General features: G+C 38.9%; 1 protein-coding gene across 2 annotated transcripts in view; it reads right to left on the bottom strand.

Moving 5' to 3' along the window:
* Nucleotides 1-21,411, bottom strand: part of PRKCA (protein kinase C alpha) — a 318,987-nt gene that overhangs the window by 38,181 nt on the left and 259,395 nt on the right. For both annotated transcript variants that reach the window (XM_077833765.1, XM_077833766.1), the window contains exons 9-10: nucleotides 1,608-1,751; nucleotides 81-254 (exon numbers count right to left, since the gene is read on the bottom strand). In XM_077833765.1, coding sequence (XP_077689891.1) covers nucleotides 81-254; nucleotides 1,608-1,751 — 318 coding nt within the window. The remainder of the gene's footprint in view (nucleotides 1-80; nucleotides 255-1,607; nucleotides 1,752-21,411) is intronic.

Below are 21,411 nucleotides of genomic sequence, written 5' to 3'. Positions count from 1 at the left end.
AAATATATCCGAGTGTTATCTTAGCAGAAGATTAAACTGTGAAGGAAGTGGAGGAGCAAGAAAGAACAGACATCACGTACAACTGTTTGGAAGCAAGAATGCAGCTGGGTTAGGAAAGGTGGCTTATCCTGGAGAGCTAGGACTCGTTTTTCAACCATGGTACATTCCACATCATCATCCTGAATCACCACATCTTTTTTCAATATTTTGACTGCGTACAGCTCCTCTGTCCCCTTCCTGTCTGCCAGCATCACCTGCACAAAGAGAAATGACAGGCTGAAAATCTCCCTCGCTGGCAGAGAATGGAGGTGACTCACAAGCCCTGAGAAAGGTGTAAATGGCACACCACCTTCCCATTTTACCAGCACTTACTGACTTGGCCGGAAGCTCTAAAAATATCACGATTACTCACGGATTACAACGAGCTGTGCTATCACTTCAAAAATAGTGTTTACACCGACACCTGGGCCGGCACTCCCCAGGTAATCCCGGGCTCCTCTCCTGTGGCCAACAAAACGACAGACCCCACTTGAACGCCTCCATAAAATGCACTTTTGTTATAAAAACCGCTTGTTAAAACAGCCGGTAACACAGCAGCACCTTTAGTGGGTTAACAGTTTTCACTGTATTTCTCATTCCTGACGTTTCCAAAATATTCATTCCTACTGCACGATGACAGCTTTCACAAATGGCATTGTGACCGACGTAACAGCTCTATCTTCATCACCACCACCAAAGATGAGCCTGAATCTCCTTGAACTTTGGGGAAGGTCAGATCTGGATTCTTGAGCCCAGCTCTGTATCGAAAATCTGGAGTTACCTAACATTATTTAAAGTTTAGGAACTCAATTTTTTTTTAACATGCAACTTAAAGCCTATATGAGTGCCTAGGGGCATAAACTAAGCATCTCCAGACTTAAGTGGCATGTCCACACTTAAGTGACAGATATAGAATTCGAATGTCTATTATATCACCCAGGCTTGAAAATTAGCCCAACAATGTGGAACATCAAGACAGCTGACCGTCCCACTCTGGACATTTCATATACTGGAAAACAAATACTACCCCCATCCCACGTTTTTGCAGTTAATTATCAGTACAAAAAGTAATCTTTTTCATACATATAAAAATCTTCTACTGTACTGGTAGGTCTTCATTGCAGGTTATTAGATGTAAAAATAATCAAGATAACAGTACTTGTATAGTACGTAGAGACAAAGTTTAAAAACTGAAACCCTAAAATCTGCAGCAAATGCATACAATGGCATTTTCCAGCTCTTTGTTTAATAGATTCATAGATTTTAATGCTGGAAAGGTTCAATTAATCTATATTTCTGCACAGCACAGGCCACAGATTTTTATTCAGTAATTCCTGCATCTAGCCCTACAACTTATGGTTGAAACAGAAACAAGCATCTCTTTTAGAAAAAGACAGCCAGTCTTAATTTAAAGATTCCAAATAATGGAGAATTTACCACATCTCAAGGTAATCTGTTCCAATGGTTACTTACTCTCACTTGGAAAAAAATCTGCATTTTATAAACAGTTCATAGAAGGACAATTTTCAGTTCATTTCTATTATTAAAAATAAGGCAGATGGAACTACCTTTCCAAAGCTCCCCTTCCCAAGCACCATGAGAAAGTTGAAATCTGTCAGCTTCACACTGTCCAGGTTGTTGGATGGTATATTGGAAATCCTGTCTTCTACTGGAGTAATGACTTTGTTACCAGCTGGCCCAAGTCTGGCTTTCTAAAGAGGTAAAGAATATTGAAGTGAGAAGTGTAACCTGTTTACCCAGTAAAATGAAAGATTAGAAGAATTATGTTCAGTTGTAGATGATTAATTTGAAGCTACATTCTCAGGAGAAAGGCTGCATAACAAAAGTTGCACAGACACAAATTCAAAGACTCATTCCAATAACACTTTTGTCATTATTAAGTGAAACAAAGTGGAAAACTGTGTAAGTATATAACCAGATAAAAGCAGATACACTTATCTGGTTAACAGAGAAAAAACAAGCAAAAAACAAGCAAAAAATCACTATTTTCATGCCATAATCAGGCTAATCTGTGATTTTTGTTTTTAAATATAAAAGGTGCTCTTTTTAAATGTCAGACTGTAATGCTACTAGTGTACTGTAGGATAGAAGAGAAACTGTTTAAATACATTTTCTTAAAATGTCATACACAAGTTCACACTTCATAGCAGGCTAATCTGTTATTTTTGTTTTTAAATGTAGAAGGTGCTCTTTATAAATGTCATACTGTAACATTACTAGTGTACTTTAGGATATAAGAGAAACTGTTTATATACATTCTCTTTTAAAATGTCATACGCAAGTTCACTCTTCATAGCAAGAGTTAGTCTGTGACATGCATTATGAAAAATAACCTCCATTTTGAATAACCAACATATTATGACAATCAGTGTTGATAAGCATGGCCACTTTTGAACTGGCATTACAATCAACTTTGATTTTCAATCAAGTGTTGATTGGGGGTCGAGGGGGGCAGGAAAGGGGAAATGCTACATTAAAAAAAAGTTTATCTTGGTGAGATAGTTCTTGTTTTGCAGAAGGTTGCAACAGTCTGAGTGAGTAAATCAAATGAGATACTGTAAATCACATATGTAAGCTGCATTTCAAACCTCACAAAGTTAGGAAAAAAATAAAGTCTCACCAAATGGTAATGCAGAGCTATAATAACTCAATGACCCCCTTTGCTTAAAACTTACCTACACACCAGTAGTGAAGCCAAGAGGATTTAAAATTGGCATTATACACAGATTTTAGTGTTCTCTCTAAACTATATGAAGACCCATTATGCTGGACTGTCTAAATAATCCTAACTGCTCATGCTCTGCTTTGTCTCTCCAAGCACTTAACAAACACAGTAGTTACTCCTAATGCCATATCTGGAACGTACAGTAATTATGTATTACTATCACCATTTCACAGATAAGGCAACCAACGCATGGAGAAGTTAAGTCACTTGTCCAAAATCAACCAGTAAGTCAGTGCTAAAGCCTGGGTGAGAACTCACCCTGTGTGCTCCCTCTAGAAATTTGAAGATACACTTCCCCCCTCTATTTTAGGCATTTCACTTAACAGAAATCAAATACTCCCTCACCCCTTGATAGCGAGTGTTCCCTTTCATACACATGAAAACACATATACTCTGCTGGTATATACACATGATGTTTTCTGCTTATGTTAATAATGAAGTTTAACATTAACATGGCATTTCCAGTTTCTTCCTTTATTATAATTAACTAATTTGTATGGCAGTAGGACCCAGAGACACCAATGAGGATTAGGGCTCCATTGTGCTAGGTACCATAAACACACATAGTAAGAGACAATCCCTGCCCCATAGACCTTGCAGTCAAGTCCCTGTTCCTCAATGCATTGCTCATGGGTAAACCTCTGTGCTGGCACAAATTCCCCTGGACTTCAATAGGGTTTTGTGTGTTCACAGTCTACCTCTGAACAATACCTGGCATGACTGAGATGTTAACAAACAGGTTGTAAACTAAAATCTTATGTTTATACAAGGTAACAGATGTTTAATCAGATCACTTTCTCCATCACTATAGACTCTCTGGATATTCTGATGCACGTCCCAGAAAGGGGCCTAAATAACAAAATATTTTTATGTATAAGGAGCAGGTTAAGTGTCCATATTTACAAAAGCCAGGTGACTTCTAGCCAAACACAGAGTGAGCAGCATCAGAGGCTTCCAAGTTGCTTTGTTTTTCAAACAATATTCCAATGAAATGCTTCAGCTTCTCTCCTTGCACATCTGGGTTCTTTAAACCCACTCTCATCCCTGAGGCTGCGAATACAATATTTGGCACTCCTATCATTCTGAGTTACTGCAAAGATTTGGTCCGTAATATTTGTTTTTGGGACAAAAACCTAAGACTCATGTATATATTAATAGAAGCTTTATTAACAAATGCTCTAGCTTGCCTTCCAAGATAACTGTAAAAGGTTAGTTGATAAGCTTCTGTGCCCTCCGCTGGCTACACAGCAGAATTGCAGAAAACACTGTAGTTTCTCCTTAGTAGTATCTATGGGGCATATTTAATTGTCAAGATCAAACAGAAAGAACAGGAGTACTTGTGGCACCTTAGAGACTAACAAATTTATTAGCGCATAAGCTTTCGTGGGCTACAGCCCGCTTCATCGGATGCATAGAATGCATTTTTTTTTTGTGTGGATACAGACTAACACGGCTGCTACTCTGAAACCTGAAGATCAAACAGGCAACTGTTTCAAGAAACAGCATTAAAGATGGAAAAGACTTGTTTGGTCACCCTGACAGAGTAGACTGGTTCTTGTATTAGTAGTAGTAATAGATAAGCTAAAAATCTAAAATCATCAGCAGGTGGAGGAAGTTCACTTTCCAACTCCTTAAATGAGCTAAGTAACTGTTTTCTGGGGTCGAGGACATTTTTCTTCTAAAAAACAGAAAATGATAATCTATCAGCAAATAGATATCTTTCTAGCTGTGAAGGTAATCATCTGAACATAAACAGAAACAGTTATTCAGGTTATTGAATACAGAGCATTAGGCAATGTACAATTTATCATAGTTTAAAGATGCACATGCATATTGTACCTGTAATATTTTTTAAATATGAAATTACCTAAGTCATAGATGTTTAATGTAACTGTCTATTTTGGCCACAGATGGCACAATGATCTTATAAATAAAATCAGTATGTACTGTACCATTTTAGATTATTTGAACTGAAAAAACTACAAATATTCTGGGATATGGGTTGTAGAAGAATGTATATGGGGTTAACAGGTGAAAAACGCTTGGTAACCTCAACGTGGTGGCTTTAAGTTTGGGGAGAATGCCTTTGTAAATGCTCTTCAGGCTTCATAGTGGGAAACACAGTTTGTTGTAAAATTTGCCTTTTACTACAGCAAGAAAATGAAGGGGAAATCCAGATTTTCCACTTTTCACTAACCCGCAAAACCTGGGCTTTCTGTAAGGTTTGCAACAGCATTGTCTTGTACAAGGCTGCAAGTATCATCTGTTTTGTGTGACCTACCCAGGCACCAGAAAGGGTATCGAATACTGTTTAACATTTGGTCACACCTGAAGCCCAAAACAGTGCCTCACGAAGAGAGAGTCCTGATCTGAGAGGTATTATCCACAGCATGCTACAGCACATGCATGGAAAACTCAGGGGGCAAAAGGAACAACACTAGGTACAGACACTTGGTAAAGGACAAGCACAAGGTAAAGGACTCCTGGACAAAAGCAGAGTGGATTGTTCCCAGCCTGGATCATTCAATGAAAGGGCATAAATCAGAATGGCCTAAATAACCTAATGACCAGTACCCATTAAAAGATCTGCAGTGCCCTTCCACCTGGGCCAACATTACAACGGTCTGTGCATATGGGCCAATTTAAAAAAATTTCCACAGAGGAAAATCGGTGCATTTGAATCTTTTTTGTTGCCTTTTGGTTAAAAGTGTATCACCAGGGTACAATGCAAACTTCATGGCTAGTGAACCGCTTTTTAAAGAAATGACGCAGTCGCTGACTTAAACCAGCATTTCAAGAACGACCTATTTGTAGTGCAGCCCAACGTGAAATGTCAAGGTTCTGTTGCAGTGTATTCCAATCACTTATTTGCATACAAAAAACTGTCTTCTTTCTTAGCTGTATTCACAGGACCTGCCAGTGATACCAGAACAAAATAAGGTTGTTTCCATGGGAACAAAATCATAAAAGCTCTATGAAGAGCCTCCGGTCTATAACAGTAAAAGCAAAATTTTGATGGAAAATTGCACTGCCAGTATGAGTGGAAAGAACCAACACCTCAACAGCCCTTCAGAGTCAGCTTCTGTAATGTTGCATGTGGTTAAATTTATCCTGGAGATGGGCCCAAACCAAAAGTTTTACATTTCACAGAATTAGTATCCGAACTTTGTAACCACTCAGCCCCACCACTAATAATATGCATCTTAGCCAACGGATTTAGAAACCACACTGAAAACCTTACATCTTGCCTTTAAAACTATAAGAAGAGCATTTTAACTTTGTAGTTAACAGTTTCAACAGTTTCTTACAAAAGCTGAAAGGGATCTGCAGGATGGCAGTTCATTTTTCAGTAGCTACTACAGACAATTTAGCAGCTTTTTCACTGGGATGAACAGCAATTAATACAGCTTTGTTAGATATTACTAAATTATTCATTATATAGTAATCAGAGTTATTTCTTATTGTCACTTCCTTATCACTTCAATACTACATGTCATGCAAGCAGGGGTGGGAGCAGGACCCACTAATGGACAATAAGCAACAATTTCAATAGAACTTAGCTTCTTTTCCCAGGGGATATATGGCACACCCATTTCTGAATGTCAGAGAAAGCCTTCCTCATACCAGCTCTGCAGATTTTAGTTAGTATGGAACTTTCACTCCCACTAAAAAGGATAGAAGGCCCCCAAGACAAAAGACCAATAAAAAAGTTAAAAGCATTTTCCATCAGAAATACCCCAGATACAGTACTTTAACCCATAATATTGTATGTTCCACAAACGGCTGCCCCTTCTTATAAAACTCTATATGCAGAGATTTTATATAAAAAGGGATTCAGTGCAAGCACTGTACAACAGGATACAATACACCACATAGTGATGCCATAGTTTTCAAGTTTTACAGCACAGAGCCTTGAACAGCCCCAAGAGGGAAGCTTTGCTTGAGACAGATGTGCAGAATCTGACTCAGAATGAGGTAGACACATATTGAACTACACAGTGACTCCCAGGAGTGATTTTCTGTTATCTCACGAAAACATGATCAACTGTTCACATCACCCCTGTATTTTTAAAAATTCCTAAGGTGTATAGTTTTCAGAAGTTTCATATAAGATGAACTGAACAAATAAACAGAAGAAGACTTAAATCACCACTCTGTTTATTCTTTAGGTAGCTTTATCAAAGTTTGGTTGTGTTACTATGCCCTACTGGAATTACACCTTGACAACTAATCAGCTGTTGAGGTGGGAGTGCAAACCTTGAACAGAAAGCTATCTTGGGACACTTCGTGCACATCTCCCACCAATTCCCAAGTGTCTTCTCTGACACAGGATAGAGGTTCTGAAGGTGGATACGCGCTGCCTGTAAAATATTTTCCAATCTTCTGTTTTGTTGAACAAAACCTGGTCAGAGTGGCCTCTGAACATTCCCCTATACCCAGAACAAGTCTAATTACTGAGATTTCCAGTAACGTATTAGTTTTTCTTGCTTCACATTTACTACTGCACCATAATAAACTTTGTTACTCCGAGAGACGATTGTGTGTATGGTGGAGACAGAGAGGGGATAAAGGCCATTTTTAAAAGCCTCCACACCCAGGCAACAGGTCACAATTCTATTTTTCAATACACCCTGCAGGAAGTAATTCAAACAATGAATTGCTAGAAATACAAATGGAGAACCTTTGATTTCTTTACCCCAAATGAGTTGCTCTGAAATTTATTTTTATTTGTGTGACTCTAGTAGAAGGAAAAATGCCCCTAGACAACGCAGCAAAGAAGAATATACAATCCAAAGCGTCCAAGATGTCCAAAGTGACATCTATATAGCCACGCAATTTTCTATGTAACAAGTGCACACGTTCAAAGGCTGCAATGAAAGGACTCTTAAGTTGCTTCATGCTGGCAATCCTATTTGGAAATGCTTTTGACAGGACCCATGGCACTCCAGCTTTAGTCTAGATACCTGAGCACATATTCTTCTATATGATCATATATGAACAAATAGTTTAAGAGCTGGATCCCACCTGTGGTACGCGCCCAACTGTCTGCATAGCAAGGGGGAGCAGACACAGAGCACAGTGAATGCTGGGAAAGAGTAGGGTTTCTGTGGCCCTGTGCTCAGTAGCACTGGAGAGGAGGAAAAAGTTGCTGCTTTGGTCATGGGGGCGGCTTGTGTATATGTCTCAGGGTTTCATAACCACCCATTTTCTACTAAACCTTGGTTTTTCTACAAGGAGATGGTTTTATCTGACAGGTATTATGGACACTTGGGATATCTAAAGACTATTATATCAAGATTATAAATGTTATATGTACCTTAAAGGGCTAGGAATTGCATTCTAGTTCCACAAGGAAACTAAAGAGTTTCTTGCACGAACTAAAAAACACTGGGAGGGGTAATTAATGCAAATCCCTAGGTTGGTGACAAGTCTGGAGAAGCCTTACCCTCCCCGGGCATAAATTGGTTTGACCTAGCTAGGGAAACCCGGAAAACAAAGCTGAACACTGTATAAAATGATCAGCCTGACATAGTCTCTCAAGCAATCCAAGAACTGACTTGAAACTGAGGAAGACAGGTGACACTGGCAAGCCAGACATGCACAGAAACTGTTTATTGTTTATAAGGTGTGTTATATCAGTAATGCTTTTGTTCTGAATACATATGAAGGGTGTCTGGTCACGGAGTTAACCTTGTTGTTGCTCCTAAGTGACCAAGACTGCAATTATGGAACTCAAGTCAGACCTCTGGATGATTATCGCAGAGAACTGCAAGAGGACGTGTAGCCTAAATCCCCAGGCGAGAAGGAGAGAATTGCAAGACTCCACCCTGAGAAAGTTGGTGGGCAGGAGGCCTGAGACTGAAATGTGCGCCACAAACATGACAGAGGTGCTACATTTACCTTGGGAAGGGTCACTGTGCTCACCTGGATGTGCAAGTTAGTCAGATGGGCTCTTAATTTACTTAGGCTTACAGTTCCAGAAGCAACCAGTGATTTGGAGTGGTTCAATTTATAAATTCAATTTACGAATCAAATCAATTTGTTTCTCTCTAAGGTATCACAAGGACTCCTTGTTGTTTTGGTGATACAGACTAACGCAGGTACCCCTCTGAAACCTAGTTCTTGTGTTATGAGAAGGTGTAAATAGCACTTCCTTATTTACTTTTGCCACACCAGTCATGATTTTACAGATCTCTGTCATATCCCCCCTGAGTCATCTCTTTTCCGGGCTGAAAAGTCCCAGTCTTATTAATCTCTCCTCATGTGGCAGCCGTTCCCTACCACTAATAATTTTTGTTGCCCAATCATTATTTTGTTGCCCAAGAAATTAGTTTGTTATTAATGCCAAGTTTCTCCTATTTGGTAAAGACTGATCGTAAAATATACATTTTTGCTGTATTCAGAACATATGGCAGTATCATGATCATAGGCAACACCTAAAAACCCGATTGTCACTGAATACCTAAGTTCGAGAGACACTACCTGCTTGCTGATTCTCCTCTATATAAGTAAATACCAACATTTGGGCCCCAATTCAGTAAAGCACTTAAGGATGTGCTTATGTCCCACTGGAGTCAATGGAGTTTGAACATGTGTTGATATCCTTTGATGAACACGGGCCCTGGCGAGCTGTTTGCTGTACATATAGTGTGTTGAAAAATCACAAGCAAGTGGATTAGCTATAGGTATTGAAAGAACATGCAAACTTTAAAACGAACAGCTTAATGAAAAATGAACTAGTTATAATATCCATTTAAAAGAATCCTACCCATTACATTTAAATTATTGACTTTTGGAGCCAAAAATATACAGAACCAAAATACCGCTGTACGACTGAATATTACTTCATACACAAATACAATTATGGGTGCCCACTTATAAGACACAGACATCTGTAATTACATATTGTAATATGTACTACATATTTTTGCAGTCTTGAAGGAACATTTAAAGTTTTAATTAAATTACTGTTTAGAGTGGAAGGATATTATTGCTAACAATTTTACATTACAGGCACAAAAAAACCACATAATTGTTCTGTAATCACATCATCCTTATTTGTTGATGTTCACATTTTTTGAGATTAGCTCCAAATATCATTATCACACGATAATATTACAAAGGGCATAAGTAATCAAGTAATTAGTTTGCTTCTGCATCCCTTTGCATAGTTATTCCTGTCTTGCAAAATTAAGGGACATCTATAGTTCTCTGTATATAAATCCCAAATGATCTGTATTTAATATAAAAATGCTGTTGAAATATATAGTTTATAATTATTTGCGGAGAAATGTCTGTCTGTTTTTAGATCTCATTTTTGAGATCTCACTGGTTCATTTGTATGATTAGTACTTGAGCCTAAGTCCCATTTTCAAAAGTAACTCAGGATCTTTGGAGCTTAAGGGTACATCTACACTGATAAAAAGACCAACAGCTACAGGCTTGCAGTATGGGGCTAAAGACTGCAGTGTATACATGCAGGCTCAGGCTGGATCCTGGGCTCTGAAACCCAGTAAGGGAAAGACAGTCTTGGACCTCAGGCTCCAGCCCGAGCCTGAACAATCTATACCGCTATTTTTAGCCCCATAGCACAAGCCCGAGTCAGTTGACCCATGCTCGGAGACTCGTTGTTGCAGGTCTTTTTTTGCAGTGTAAATGTACCCTCAGTCTCACTGAAAGTTAATGGGATTTAGGCTCCCAAGTAACTAATGCACTTTTAAAAATGGGACTTAGCCTCTGACTCACCTAGTTGTTTTAGAAAAGTTAACCCCCCAATTTTATTTTCCAACATAGGCAGTGATTTATGCAGCACTTTGGGCACTAGACTGATGTCTTGGAGTCCAATCCTGAAAACCTTTATACATGTGAACAACCCATTTCAATCTTTTAGGACTATTCAGTAAGGACTTCAGGATCAGATCCGTACACCGTCCCCTGATCATCCAAGCTGCTCTACGTAGGCAGATCCGGGCATCTAGGTGAAACAATTAGCAGGATAAGGGCATTAGACTTTAACCCCCCATATTTTATCATCATTATTATTAAACTGGTATATAAACAAGGAGGTTACAATAAGGATAGTGCTGACTTGAAAATTCAGAAACAAGGAAATTATATAATTAGTCTGCCATTCCATTCGGAACATACTTCATTGTGACTATGTACTGGAAGACTCTGACAATAACATGTTGTTAATTTTCCTGATGTGGTAGTTTGTGCTAGAATGAACTTCAATGTAGTTTTTACAAATAATTTCTTAATCAAAAACTTAAAACAAAAATCCAAACTATTTTTCTATTTTTGTTTTCCTTTTGCCAGGAACAATCAGTTCTCAGTGATATACTTAAAAAATACTCAAGAGTGAGGGTACTAAACTGTACTACTGTGTAGTAGAAAAGGTGTGCTTGATACATATGTTTTGGAGCATATTGATCAGTCAGGCTGAGTTTCTTCATACTGAATGCATTCAGGGCTTAGTCCTGCTCTCCCATACACAAGCAATAATCATTGCACATGAACAATCAATTACTGTGCTTATAAACAGCCACACATACTAACTGGTTTTATGAGGTGTGTTATGAGGAATACCCATGTATCAAGGATGTAATGTGTATTATGGACCATAATGAGATTTCAAAATATTTATGAGACGTAATTATTGCGGATGGCACTATACACTATCAAACTGAAATTCTTGTCCACTAAAAATAAATGTTACTTCTTATGACACACTTGGGAAACAATGACTTGTTGAAAAGTTCTTTCCTAGCAAAAGCTATTTCTCACCTGCTTGCTATGCTGTCTAATGAACAGGCTTAATGGGAATGTTATTTTTTCATATGAGGAATTATTTAGGCCTCATTATTTAAAATGCAGAAACATGGACTAAAAATATTGACCAAGGCAAATAAAAATATCAGTTAAACACTTTCAAAGACATAAAGACACATGGACAATAAAAATAAACATGCCCGGATTACAGAAAGTAATTGATAAATAGATGCAGTTTTTATTCTCATAAAATGACATGTAAAAGACCAATGAGTATTTTTCATCTTTAATTTTTCCGTCCAATTTACTCTTTAGAGGTGAAATTCACTTCTGTGCAGAGTCTACACAATAACTTGTCACCGCTTAAGTCCAATTTAAGCATTAAAAATAGGGTTTAAGTGAGAATCAAATGGTGCCCAAGCCTTCTGTAGGTGTCTTTGCACAATTGCATCACCACTCTACAAGCTCTGATTTTACTGACAACTCAAGCAACTCAGATGTTCTCAGCAAAACTCAGCAAACCGTTCAGCAAGACTGTCACTAGGCAGATACCTGTTAATGGCAGCAAGTTGGTTTTCTCTTTCTTAGAACTAGGTATGCCTCGAAAATATGCAGGATAGGGTGAAGCAGGCCAGAACGTATAGGGAGAAATACATCTGAAAAAAGGAGGAACCAGCCAACTGTAAACACAGAACTGGTGTGCAATCTCCCCTCAAACTTTTTTGCTATCTTGTGAGGGGGGGTGGGGGGTAAGGGGAAGAGAGCATCAAATTAAAGGCAGTCCTAATGTGATAACTTTTAACACTCAAGGTTATCCTGGAACCCATTAACACTGACAGCATTCCAGGAACCATATTTTCATGCAGTTACATTGATTATATATAGTATGGCTTTAGTCCTCATAATTCAGGAATACCTTTTCTTGCTTCAGTATCTCTTACATCTCATGCCCTGTTACATTATGATTTTTCTTGTGTGTCTTTTACTATAGAGAACTTGCTCAACCTCCTTTGTTTCTGGAGTAGTTTACTTCAGGCCCTAGTGACTTATGGGATCTAGTCATGCTTTTAGGGTTTTTCCCTACCAACTGCTCTTCTTCCAGGCTAGTAAGAATGACGTCCTCATCTTTACACGTGATGAGCCAAGTTACAATATACATTAGGAACTTCCTTATAAGGTCAAAGTAAGAAACCAATACTCTGTAACTGAGTATCTCATTCTAAGATATCAACAGCCAAACTCCATCAAGAGTCTCACATTACACATTTTAAATGTCCTTGGATCACACTATAATGCAGCCAACATACTGTTCCTGACTCTAGAGGAGGAAAAGTGAAATAAGGAGGCAAAAGGGAAATCTTCTAAATGACGCCAAAATCTTTACAACAGTGCTATGAAGTTCACTTGAAAATACCGTATTTCTCTGTTGTCATGGCCTTAGTATGCTGAAGAAGGGCAGAGAGATCTATCAGGAACGTGTTTCCAAGGTGGAGAAAAGGACAGAAAGAGATTTGTTCCTTTTCAAATAAACGTTAGACACAGTATATATGTGTATAACTCTTTTCTTAATAGCGAGCACACTTATCTCCACTTTCCCATTATTTGTTGGCTCCAGTGACACGTACTGGGCAGAGCTTTCTCCCCGCAGCTGAATCGACTTGAGATTGACATCTCTGCTGCTCGTTAAAGATAAATATTGTCTCTTTTCCCAACAACATGTTCCTCCTAACACAGACTGCTTTGCTCATGCAAACACATACAGCTATAAACAGCAAACTAATAACGTACCAGAGCAATGCTGTCTTCAGGTTCTATTACAAACAACGCAATGTGAACAGAAGTCTGCAGAACAAAAGACTGGGGTTTTGCTATGTACCTCACCCTAAGTCCCTGTAGCTGGGCACATGAAACAATCATGAAAACAACTGGCAAAGTCCTGGCCCCACTGAAGTCAAAGGCAAAACTCCCCCGACTTCAGTCGGGCCAGAATTTAACCCAACAATTAAGCTTTCCCTTACAGCTCCTTTCCTGTGTGTGAAATCCAGGACCTATTGAAGTTGATGGCGAAAGTCCCATTGACTGCAACAGGGCCAGGATTTCACCCTATATCTTCTCTATCAAATACCCTTCCCTTCTTCCTTACCAAGGATTGCACCTGCCTGTAGGACACAACACTGACATTCCAGAAGAACACCATTCTCTTCTCTTTCAGAACTGGGCCTTGAAAACAGGACTACCCTGAACTTGACATCAGGAACACGCTCCCCTTGGAATATGGAGACCATCTAATTGATCTTGGAGGACCTAAAATGGCAATAGCAAAAGGCTTTTCTTCTCCCAGTCACCTACATCAGTGGTTTTCAAACTTTTTTTCTGGTGACACTGTTGAAGAAAATTGTGGATGCCCGCAATCCAACGGAGCTTGGGATGAGGGGTTTGGGGTGTGGGAGGAGGGAGGGGCTCAGGGCTGGAGGCTCTGGAGTGGGGCCAAGGATGAGACGTTTGGGATGCAGGAGGGGGCTCCCGGTTTGGAGGGGCTCAGGGCTGGGACAGGGGGTTAGGGTGCGGGGGGGTGTCACGGCTCTGGGATAGGGGTGCAGGCTCTGGGGTGGGGCCAGGGATGAGGGATTTGGGGTGCAGGAAGGGGCTCTGGGTTTGGGGGGGCTCAGGGCTGGGGACTGGGGTGCGAGTTTGGGGCATAGGCTTACCTTGGGCAGCTCCCAGTCAGCAGCTCAGCAGGGGTGCTAAGGCAGGCTTCCTGCCTGTCCTGGCACTGCGGACCGTGCTGCGCCCTGGAAGCTTCCAGCAGCAGGTCCGGCTGCTGGGCAGGAGGGCTATGGTGCTCAGCATGCTGCCCCCGCCGCAAGCACCAGCTCCGCACTCCCATTGGCCAGTTCCTGGCCAATGGGAGCTGGGGAGCAGTGCCGGCAGGTGAGAGCCTTGCGGAGCCGCTTTCGCGCGTCTGCCTAGGAGCTGGACCTGATGCTGGACACTTCCGGGGCACAGCGTGGTGTCAGAATAGGTAGAAACTAGCCTGGCTTAGCCAGGCAGCGCTGACAACGCGACTTTTAACAACCCAGTTGGCGGTGCTGACCAGAGCCGCTGCGACCCAGTGCCTTACATTCCGCAATGCGGTACTGGGTCGCTACCTGCAATTTGAAAACCACTGACCTACATGACATTCCAGTTTTCACTGACTCAAGGAACAAGCCAACTCACATCCCTGCCTCGACACTAGACCACGTGCCTGCCTCATTTGCCAATGTTTTCTGTTGGCTAATTCTTACAGTAACCCTAAGATATAAACAATTGTAGACTCTGTTCTCTCTGTTCAGCATATCGCACGAAAAAGTGACAGTTTCACTGTTATGTCCAGCCTTTGCTTTCACGAATAAAGCTGTCTGTTACCATTGGAATCCTGTTTGAGTCTAGCCTGCGTCTAGATAAGAATGTGTGGGCAGCTTGGTGCCTAACGCTGTATACAGTCGTCAGAAGAAGCTGCTGGACACAAGTCGTAGCACACATGCAAAGGACACCTAGGAATGACTGTCTATATCCTGAATTCTCCACATCTCAAGGGAAGATTAACCCTCGGGTCACTGTACTGGTCATAGGAGAGACAATAGGGGGAAAGCGGGTCACACAAATCAAGTTGTCTTTGTCATATTATTAGGAAACCTTTAATAAGCAAATACATCAAGCAATTTTAAAATGAAGATCGGGGGGGGGGGACTTCTTGCTTAACAAAATATTCTTCACCAGTCTGGCATCTTGTTTACTATTTCATGACATTTTACATTCAGTATAATTATATCTGCTGTGAAGACTTCATTAACCTGCATTTTCCCCATTGAATGTGCTTTAATTATTGGTTGCTTGGTCATTTTGGATGAGAAGAGCCCATTTCTCAGATTCAGCAAGAGCTGAATATTTCACCACACTGCGTTTTAATGTTAGTATCAGAACATAGTGAAAGCTCATAATTTAGTAGCAGAGGGCCTGGTAACCATGGAAACAATGTATATAGAGAGATATCCCCAAACTACAGATTACTTACAGTGCTAAACACTCTGCTCAAATAATTCAATTAAAAGAATGTTATGTCGAAGTCCAGCCCTATACATTGTGCTGCCCAAGGCCAAACTCAATATGTAAGCACCCTCAGTTCTGTCCATTCTATCCCTTCCCTTTAAAACAGGTCCTGAGCTACCAGACAAAGGGTTTTTGTAGTAAGCTTTCTATTATGTAGAAGGATTTTTTTTTTAACATACTCTCTGTCTTTCTTGCATTTCTTTTCTTCTCCTTCCATTCCCCTGTCCTTCATTTCAGCTTTTCATTTTGCTGCCTATTTTGGTGGACCTTTTCTCCCATCTTTTTCACTGTTCATTCTCACTCAATCTTACTTGTCTATGGTTTCTATTAGGAACAAACAAATAATATTAATACTATATTAAAAAGAATTGAGTTTCACAGACATAATGATAGCATTAACGAATATGTACACAAACATTTATGTCCAGAGACATACATGTATTCACACAACAGGAATTTTTAAAATTCATATTGGCAAAAACATATGTAAAATATCTGGTAATAATCACAGCAGTCACTGTAGTACCATTAGGATATACTGTACTGTTGATAATGCCAAGAACCTTTGTGACTCTACAGATATTTTCTCATCAGTTGACTTATGAATCCTTCATTAAAATTACACATCTTGACCAACAAAAATACTGGCAAGAAACAATCAGCAAACATGCAAAAATAAATGAAAGCCACACACACAGCTGCAATCTTACTATGGCTGTGATTTCATTATAGTAAAATATGACATCATAAGAAAAGCAGTGTGCAAAAAAAATAAAAATAAAATAAAATAAATCAACTAAAATGTACTGCATTTACATTGGTGACCTCTACTCTCAGAATCCCAGTCCACTCCAGAATGGCCTTCAAGTCAATTTAAATGTAAATACCTGAAAATATTTGTATTAAAATGTAATAATATATTTTCTTATCATCAAAATTGTCTGAGATTACAGATGTGTGTCAGTTCAAAAACACATTGTAACAGCCGTCAGTACTACTTCCTCCTCATTTCCTTTCTTCCTTTTTCCTCTCAATTTAAATTTATATCATATTTACCCTTGTAAAGAAGTGTTCTAATCAGCAATCGTATTATGGTTTGCAACCAAGTATAACAAGTATGTGTGCCCCATAGAAAGATTTTTTTTTCTTTAAATGTATAAATGACTTTAATTGATTAAATAATGGCATGTGATTTAGGAAAATTGTGGTTAAAGAAGTACCCAAATCCCGGTGTCATGACAACACTGCTTTGCTCTTCTTGTTGATATTATGCCATCAGTGCTCCTCAGCTTGCACCAAACCTTCTATTCCTCCACGATTTGTATATTAACATTCTTTTCTCACTCATTATTTATTACATTTAGAAGAGAAAGCATCCAGTTCGACAAAGAATTCTGGATGACTGAATGAATCTTGCTCATATAGCCCCAATCCTGCAAACTGCTCTGTGAGAGATCAGGAGTCTGCCAGCACAGAGCAGCTTCCAGGAGCTAGTTTTACTCAGTGACCAGAATTTTTCATGAAACTCAACATTCTCCCTTCCAACAGAGAGAGTTAGGCAGAAAGGAAAGTTACTACAAGAGCTGTGATGGAACTGACGGTCAGCTACCCACCAGGGAATACTGAAGTAGGGCCAGGAGGAACCATGTACAAGATCTAGCTATTATTTACTAAATATTTTAATGGAAGTTAAAGTGGTTGACAGAACAAATTATTTTCTTCCATAAATATTAAGATGGAGAGATTTCAGAGTAGCAGCCGTGTTAGTTTGTATTCTCAAAAATAACAGGAGGACTTGTGGCACCTTAGAGACTAACAAATTTATTTGAGCATAAGCTTTCGTGATGATGCATCCAATGAAGTGAGCTGTAGCTCACGAAAGCTTATGCTCAAATAAATTTGTTAGTCTCTAAGGTGCCACAAGTCCTCCTTTTCTTTTTGAAAGATGGAGAGAGAAATTCTATGCTGAATTTTACAAAAAAATTCAATGTAATGTAACTTTGCATTTTCTGTGTATACATTTTTATGTATTAATTTTTTTATTTCCTTTAGAACGGTCTCAAAAGTTTTTTTTTTTTTTTTTTACTGAATTTAGTATAATTTTTTATTCTTTACTGCCCTCTTATGGCTTGGAACTTTAGGGAAAAAAGATTTTCCTAAGATCAAGTTTAACTTAAAGAGCCACATTCCATTTGGAATATAGTTAATTTAAAAAAAAAAAAGTCAAAAGTCGTTTCAGGTAGCACACTGCCCTGAGCACCTGTGCCAATTCTTGTGGGTTTACATCACTTTACTCTCTTTTTAAAATTGTTTGTCTCTCCCTTGCTGCTGTGTGAAAGAGCCATATAAAGAACGGGGGAAAGTAAATAATTATTAGAAAATTAGCAATAAAAAGTTGGGTATGGGGTACAAGTAACATCATCCCCTAATACAGATTTGATCTCAGTCAAATGCCTACAAAAGAAGGGCCCATTGGGTAAGTGTATATTTGTCCAAATTCTCGAGAAGAAGTAGGCATGCTATTCATCTGGTTTTAAGCCAAACAGTCCTTTTTTTAAAATGGTTTGTCCCCTGTCCAGTACTGAGACAAAACTGGACGTTGTTTTGTCCAGTATCACAGATAGGGCATGCCATTTTGATGAGCACACTGCTTCACCTCTCCCCAGTGTGGCCTTGCACACCCCACGGGTATGAGATTATGCCAGCAGGGGCGGAAGAGCATGCTCTTCAAAATGGTGCCCTCCATGCAGTGTGACATTGCATGCATGTTAGTGGAGGTGGAGTCAAACAGGCAGGTGTGGGCCCACATTGTTCCCGGAAGTACCAGAATGTCTGGTACTCTGGGCATGCATGAGTGGCCACCCTAAGAGGAAGGGTTTGAGAAACACAGCCTGGGGCAATAGACCTCTGGACATTTCATTGGGTGCAGTGGTGCCAGGGGAAGTCAAGGTTTTAATCTTTACAAGGTAGTTTCCACATACCCTTTTGATGTAGTTAACATTGTTTAATAAAGTTGCAGCCAGCTGACTCTACTTTGTTTTCAGCCTTTACTGCCTAACTGCTGTGTCCTCTACAAATCAGGAGTGTCTAACTAGACAGAAAGCTAATCAAATGTGCTGTCTAGGGAAGATATTCAGAAATTATTGTAGAAATATCCTGTAAGACAACATGCAGCGGTACTAAAAAAAAACCAGTCCAAATGTGATTATACTGCAGCGTGTGCTATCAAAACTCGGTAGGAGCAGCAACTCCATGAATGCTCAAAATAAAGTTGTTTTTATAAAATGTGCCCATTTTTTAAAGTGATACAAATTCCCACTAATTTACAATACGGAACCATTCAAAAGAAAGCAGGGCTTGATTTAAGCAGAAAATGTTTACAAGTATCAAAATTCTCAGTGATAAATTGTTTAATGTGGACAAAGAATATAATTATTTTGCAAAAAACTTAATAGAATTCGGTGGGAGACCTTGAATTAGTGCTTCCTGCCCCAGTACCAGCCCCAAACTACCGTGGGGCAAACAGGGCACCAGAAATTCTGCTACTGGTTTCTAAGACAATTGGTACTCTATAACCAGGTCTAAACTGATAAACTTCCATGCCAAAGACACAAGTAATTATTCTGAAGACAGGCTAGATGTGTTTTGTCAATGATGTTTCAAAAATGCAAAAGCAAACAAAAACCTGTATATAAATGCAAGTTTCATCTACTGAAAAAAAAACAATCTCTCTCTTACTATAAAGCTGTTCTTACCAGACTCCAATAATTTGATAAATGCTAATGTTTGTGCTGTTTAAGGCAAATATTGTAGACCAGTATCACAGTGTTCCCGAAATACTGATTTTGCTATTAATTTATTTTCAGTTTTGAAGCATTACATATGGTCAGGAACATAGTCTCCCTTGTGGTCTGCTCCGGCTGTTTCTATTCAATTCCAATCACGTAAATTTAGGAATGCAACCTCTCCGGTGGTCCAATGTAAACGGATTACTTACAAAATTATTTCCAAAGAGATGCTAACGTCAGTGGTGATTAATTTGCAGAATGGTGTATGAAATGACGCTTTTGAGAGTGGGCTCATCAGTGATGCTAGAGCTTTGACAGCAGCAAGTAAAATGTTTCTGGGCAAGAATAAGGGAAGGGATTCGTAATAATTGGTTTATAGAGATAAGACAGAAATCAAAGGAGCATTGCCTCTGAAAATGAACCCTGGCTGGGATAAAATTGGAATTCTTGGGAGTTATGTTACCAAATAAGTGTGCTGAGTCCCTACCTTCCTTTGATGGAATTACACTCCTTTAATTCACATGAGCCAAATGTTAATTATATCCACACAAAAGTACTTGTATTGCATCTATATGCACAGTGCAGGGGTGAACTGTACAAGGGCTAAACAGTTATAGACTGTTTATCAAGGAACAGGATCTTTCGAGCTGTAACTGTGTGGTGCAGGCAGCAGCTGACTCATCCCCCAGTTAGCCACTTGTTCCCCTGGAAGCTGGAAATGAAGTTTTCCACTTTGCATTGCTCCATTTCAATGTCCTGATTGTGTTTGTACAGTAATGGAAAAAATTTAGTTTAACTTTTCAGTTCTATATGCTAATCTGGATGTGTTAATTTACAGTTGGCTTTTGTCTTGTGCATGGTCTTTTGCTATGAGATGGTCTTTTGATTTACTATTTACTTTTGTTTCATGTTTGGGTGAGTGTAAGATGGGATCCACTTGCAATTATTCCTAAGTGTTATGTATCCCAATATCCCTGAAAACCCTGAATTAAAAGGCAGATGAGAATTTATTTAAAAAGTATCTGCAGACTATTCTACACAAATCAGGTTAACGGTCACCTCCAGGGGGGAGGTATTTATATTTAAATAGAGAAGCTTGCAATGTGCCTGAATGAATCAACTTTCCTTGATGAAACCAGACTGTTTTTTTACTTTGAAACAGGAAACAAGAGATGATCCCTACTGTGACAGGGCAGTTCTCTTCTGAAGATGTTTTTTGAGGCAAAGACACCAAATAAAAGATCAAGGTTAAAAAAAAAAAAAGATAAGAAAAGTCACCATAAAACTGGCTGCATGAGAAAGCCACATGATTATTATATTATGAAATATATGGCAATGAAAAATTATCATTTTTATTCTTTATTTAGTCCAATATTAATATATCTGATAAAATTATGTCAATATAATGTGAACATGTGATCTCAAAGATAAGAAATCTATTTTTAAATTGGATTTCCTATGTTTCATGCCATTTATTATCTATAGCTGCTCTGGATCTTATAATATGTTAAATATAATTTTCACAAACTGATGAAAATGGTCCCAATGCCATTTTGGTCGTAAGTGTTCTTAAAACAGCGTATAGTACAATACTTTCGAAAAATAATCTTTGTCAAGATTAGGTTAGCTTTGTACTGCTTGAGTAAGTTATATCAGTAGTCTTTACCCTCCCCCAGCATGAAAAGCTGCTAGAAACACCACATTACTATTTTTTAAAGCAATCTTACATGCAAATCAGAAAGTCCTGACATATATTTTTCAGGGCTAAGATATTATTTTTAATGGAAATAATTCTGTGAGGTGGTCTTTCAGTGAAATTAAAATGGGAAGTAAAATAGGTGATTTGGTAATCCCGGCACCAAAGCATCGGTTCAATATTTGTGGGCATTATATTCTATGGTATACTATAGTACAGTATACCTATATGAATATATATGTTTGTGGTATATTATACCATAACATAGGCATGCTATA

This window comes from Eretmochelys imbricata, chromosome 14 (assembly GCF_965152235.1).
Source record: "Eretmochelys imbricata isolate rEreImb1 chromosome 14, rEreImb1.hap1, whole genome shotgun sequence".
In the NCBI taxonomy this organism is placed as follows: domain Eukaryota; kingdom Metazoa; phylum Chordata; order Testudines; family Cheloniidae; genus Eretmochelys; species Eretmochelys imbricata.
This window is presented reverse-complemented; position numbering and strand designations above follow the sequence as displayed.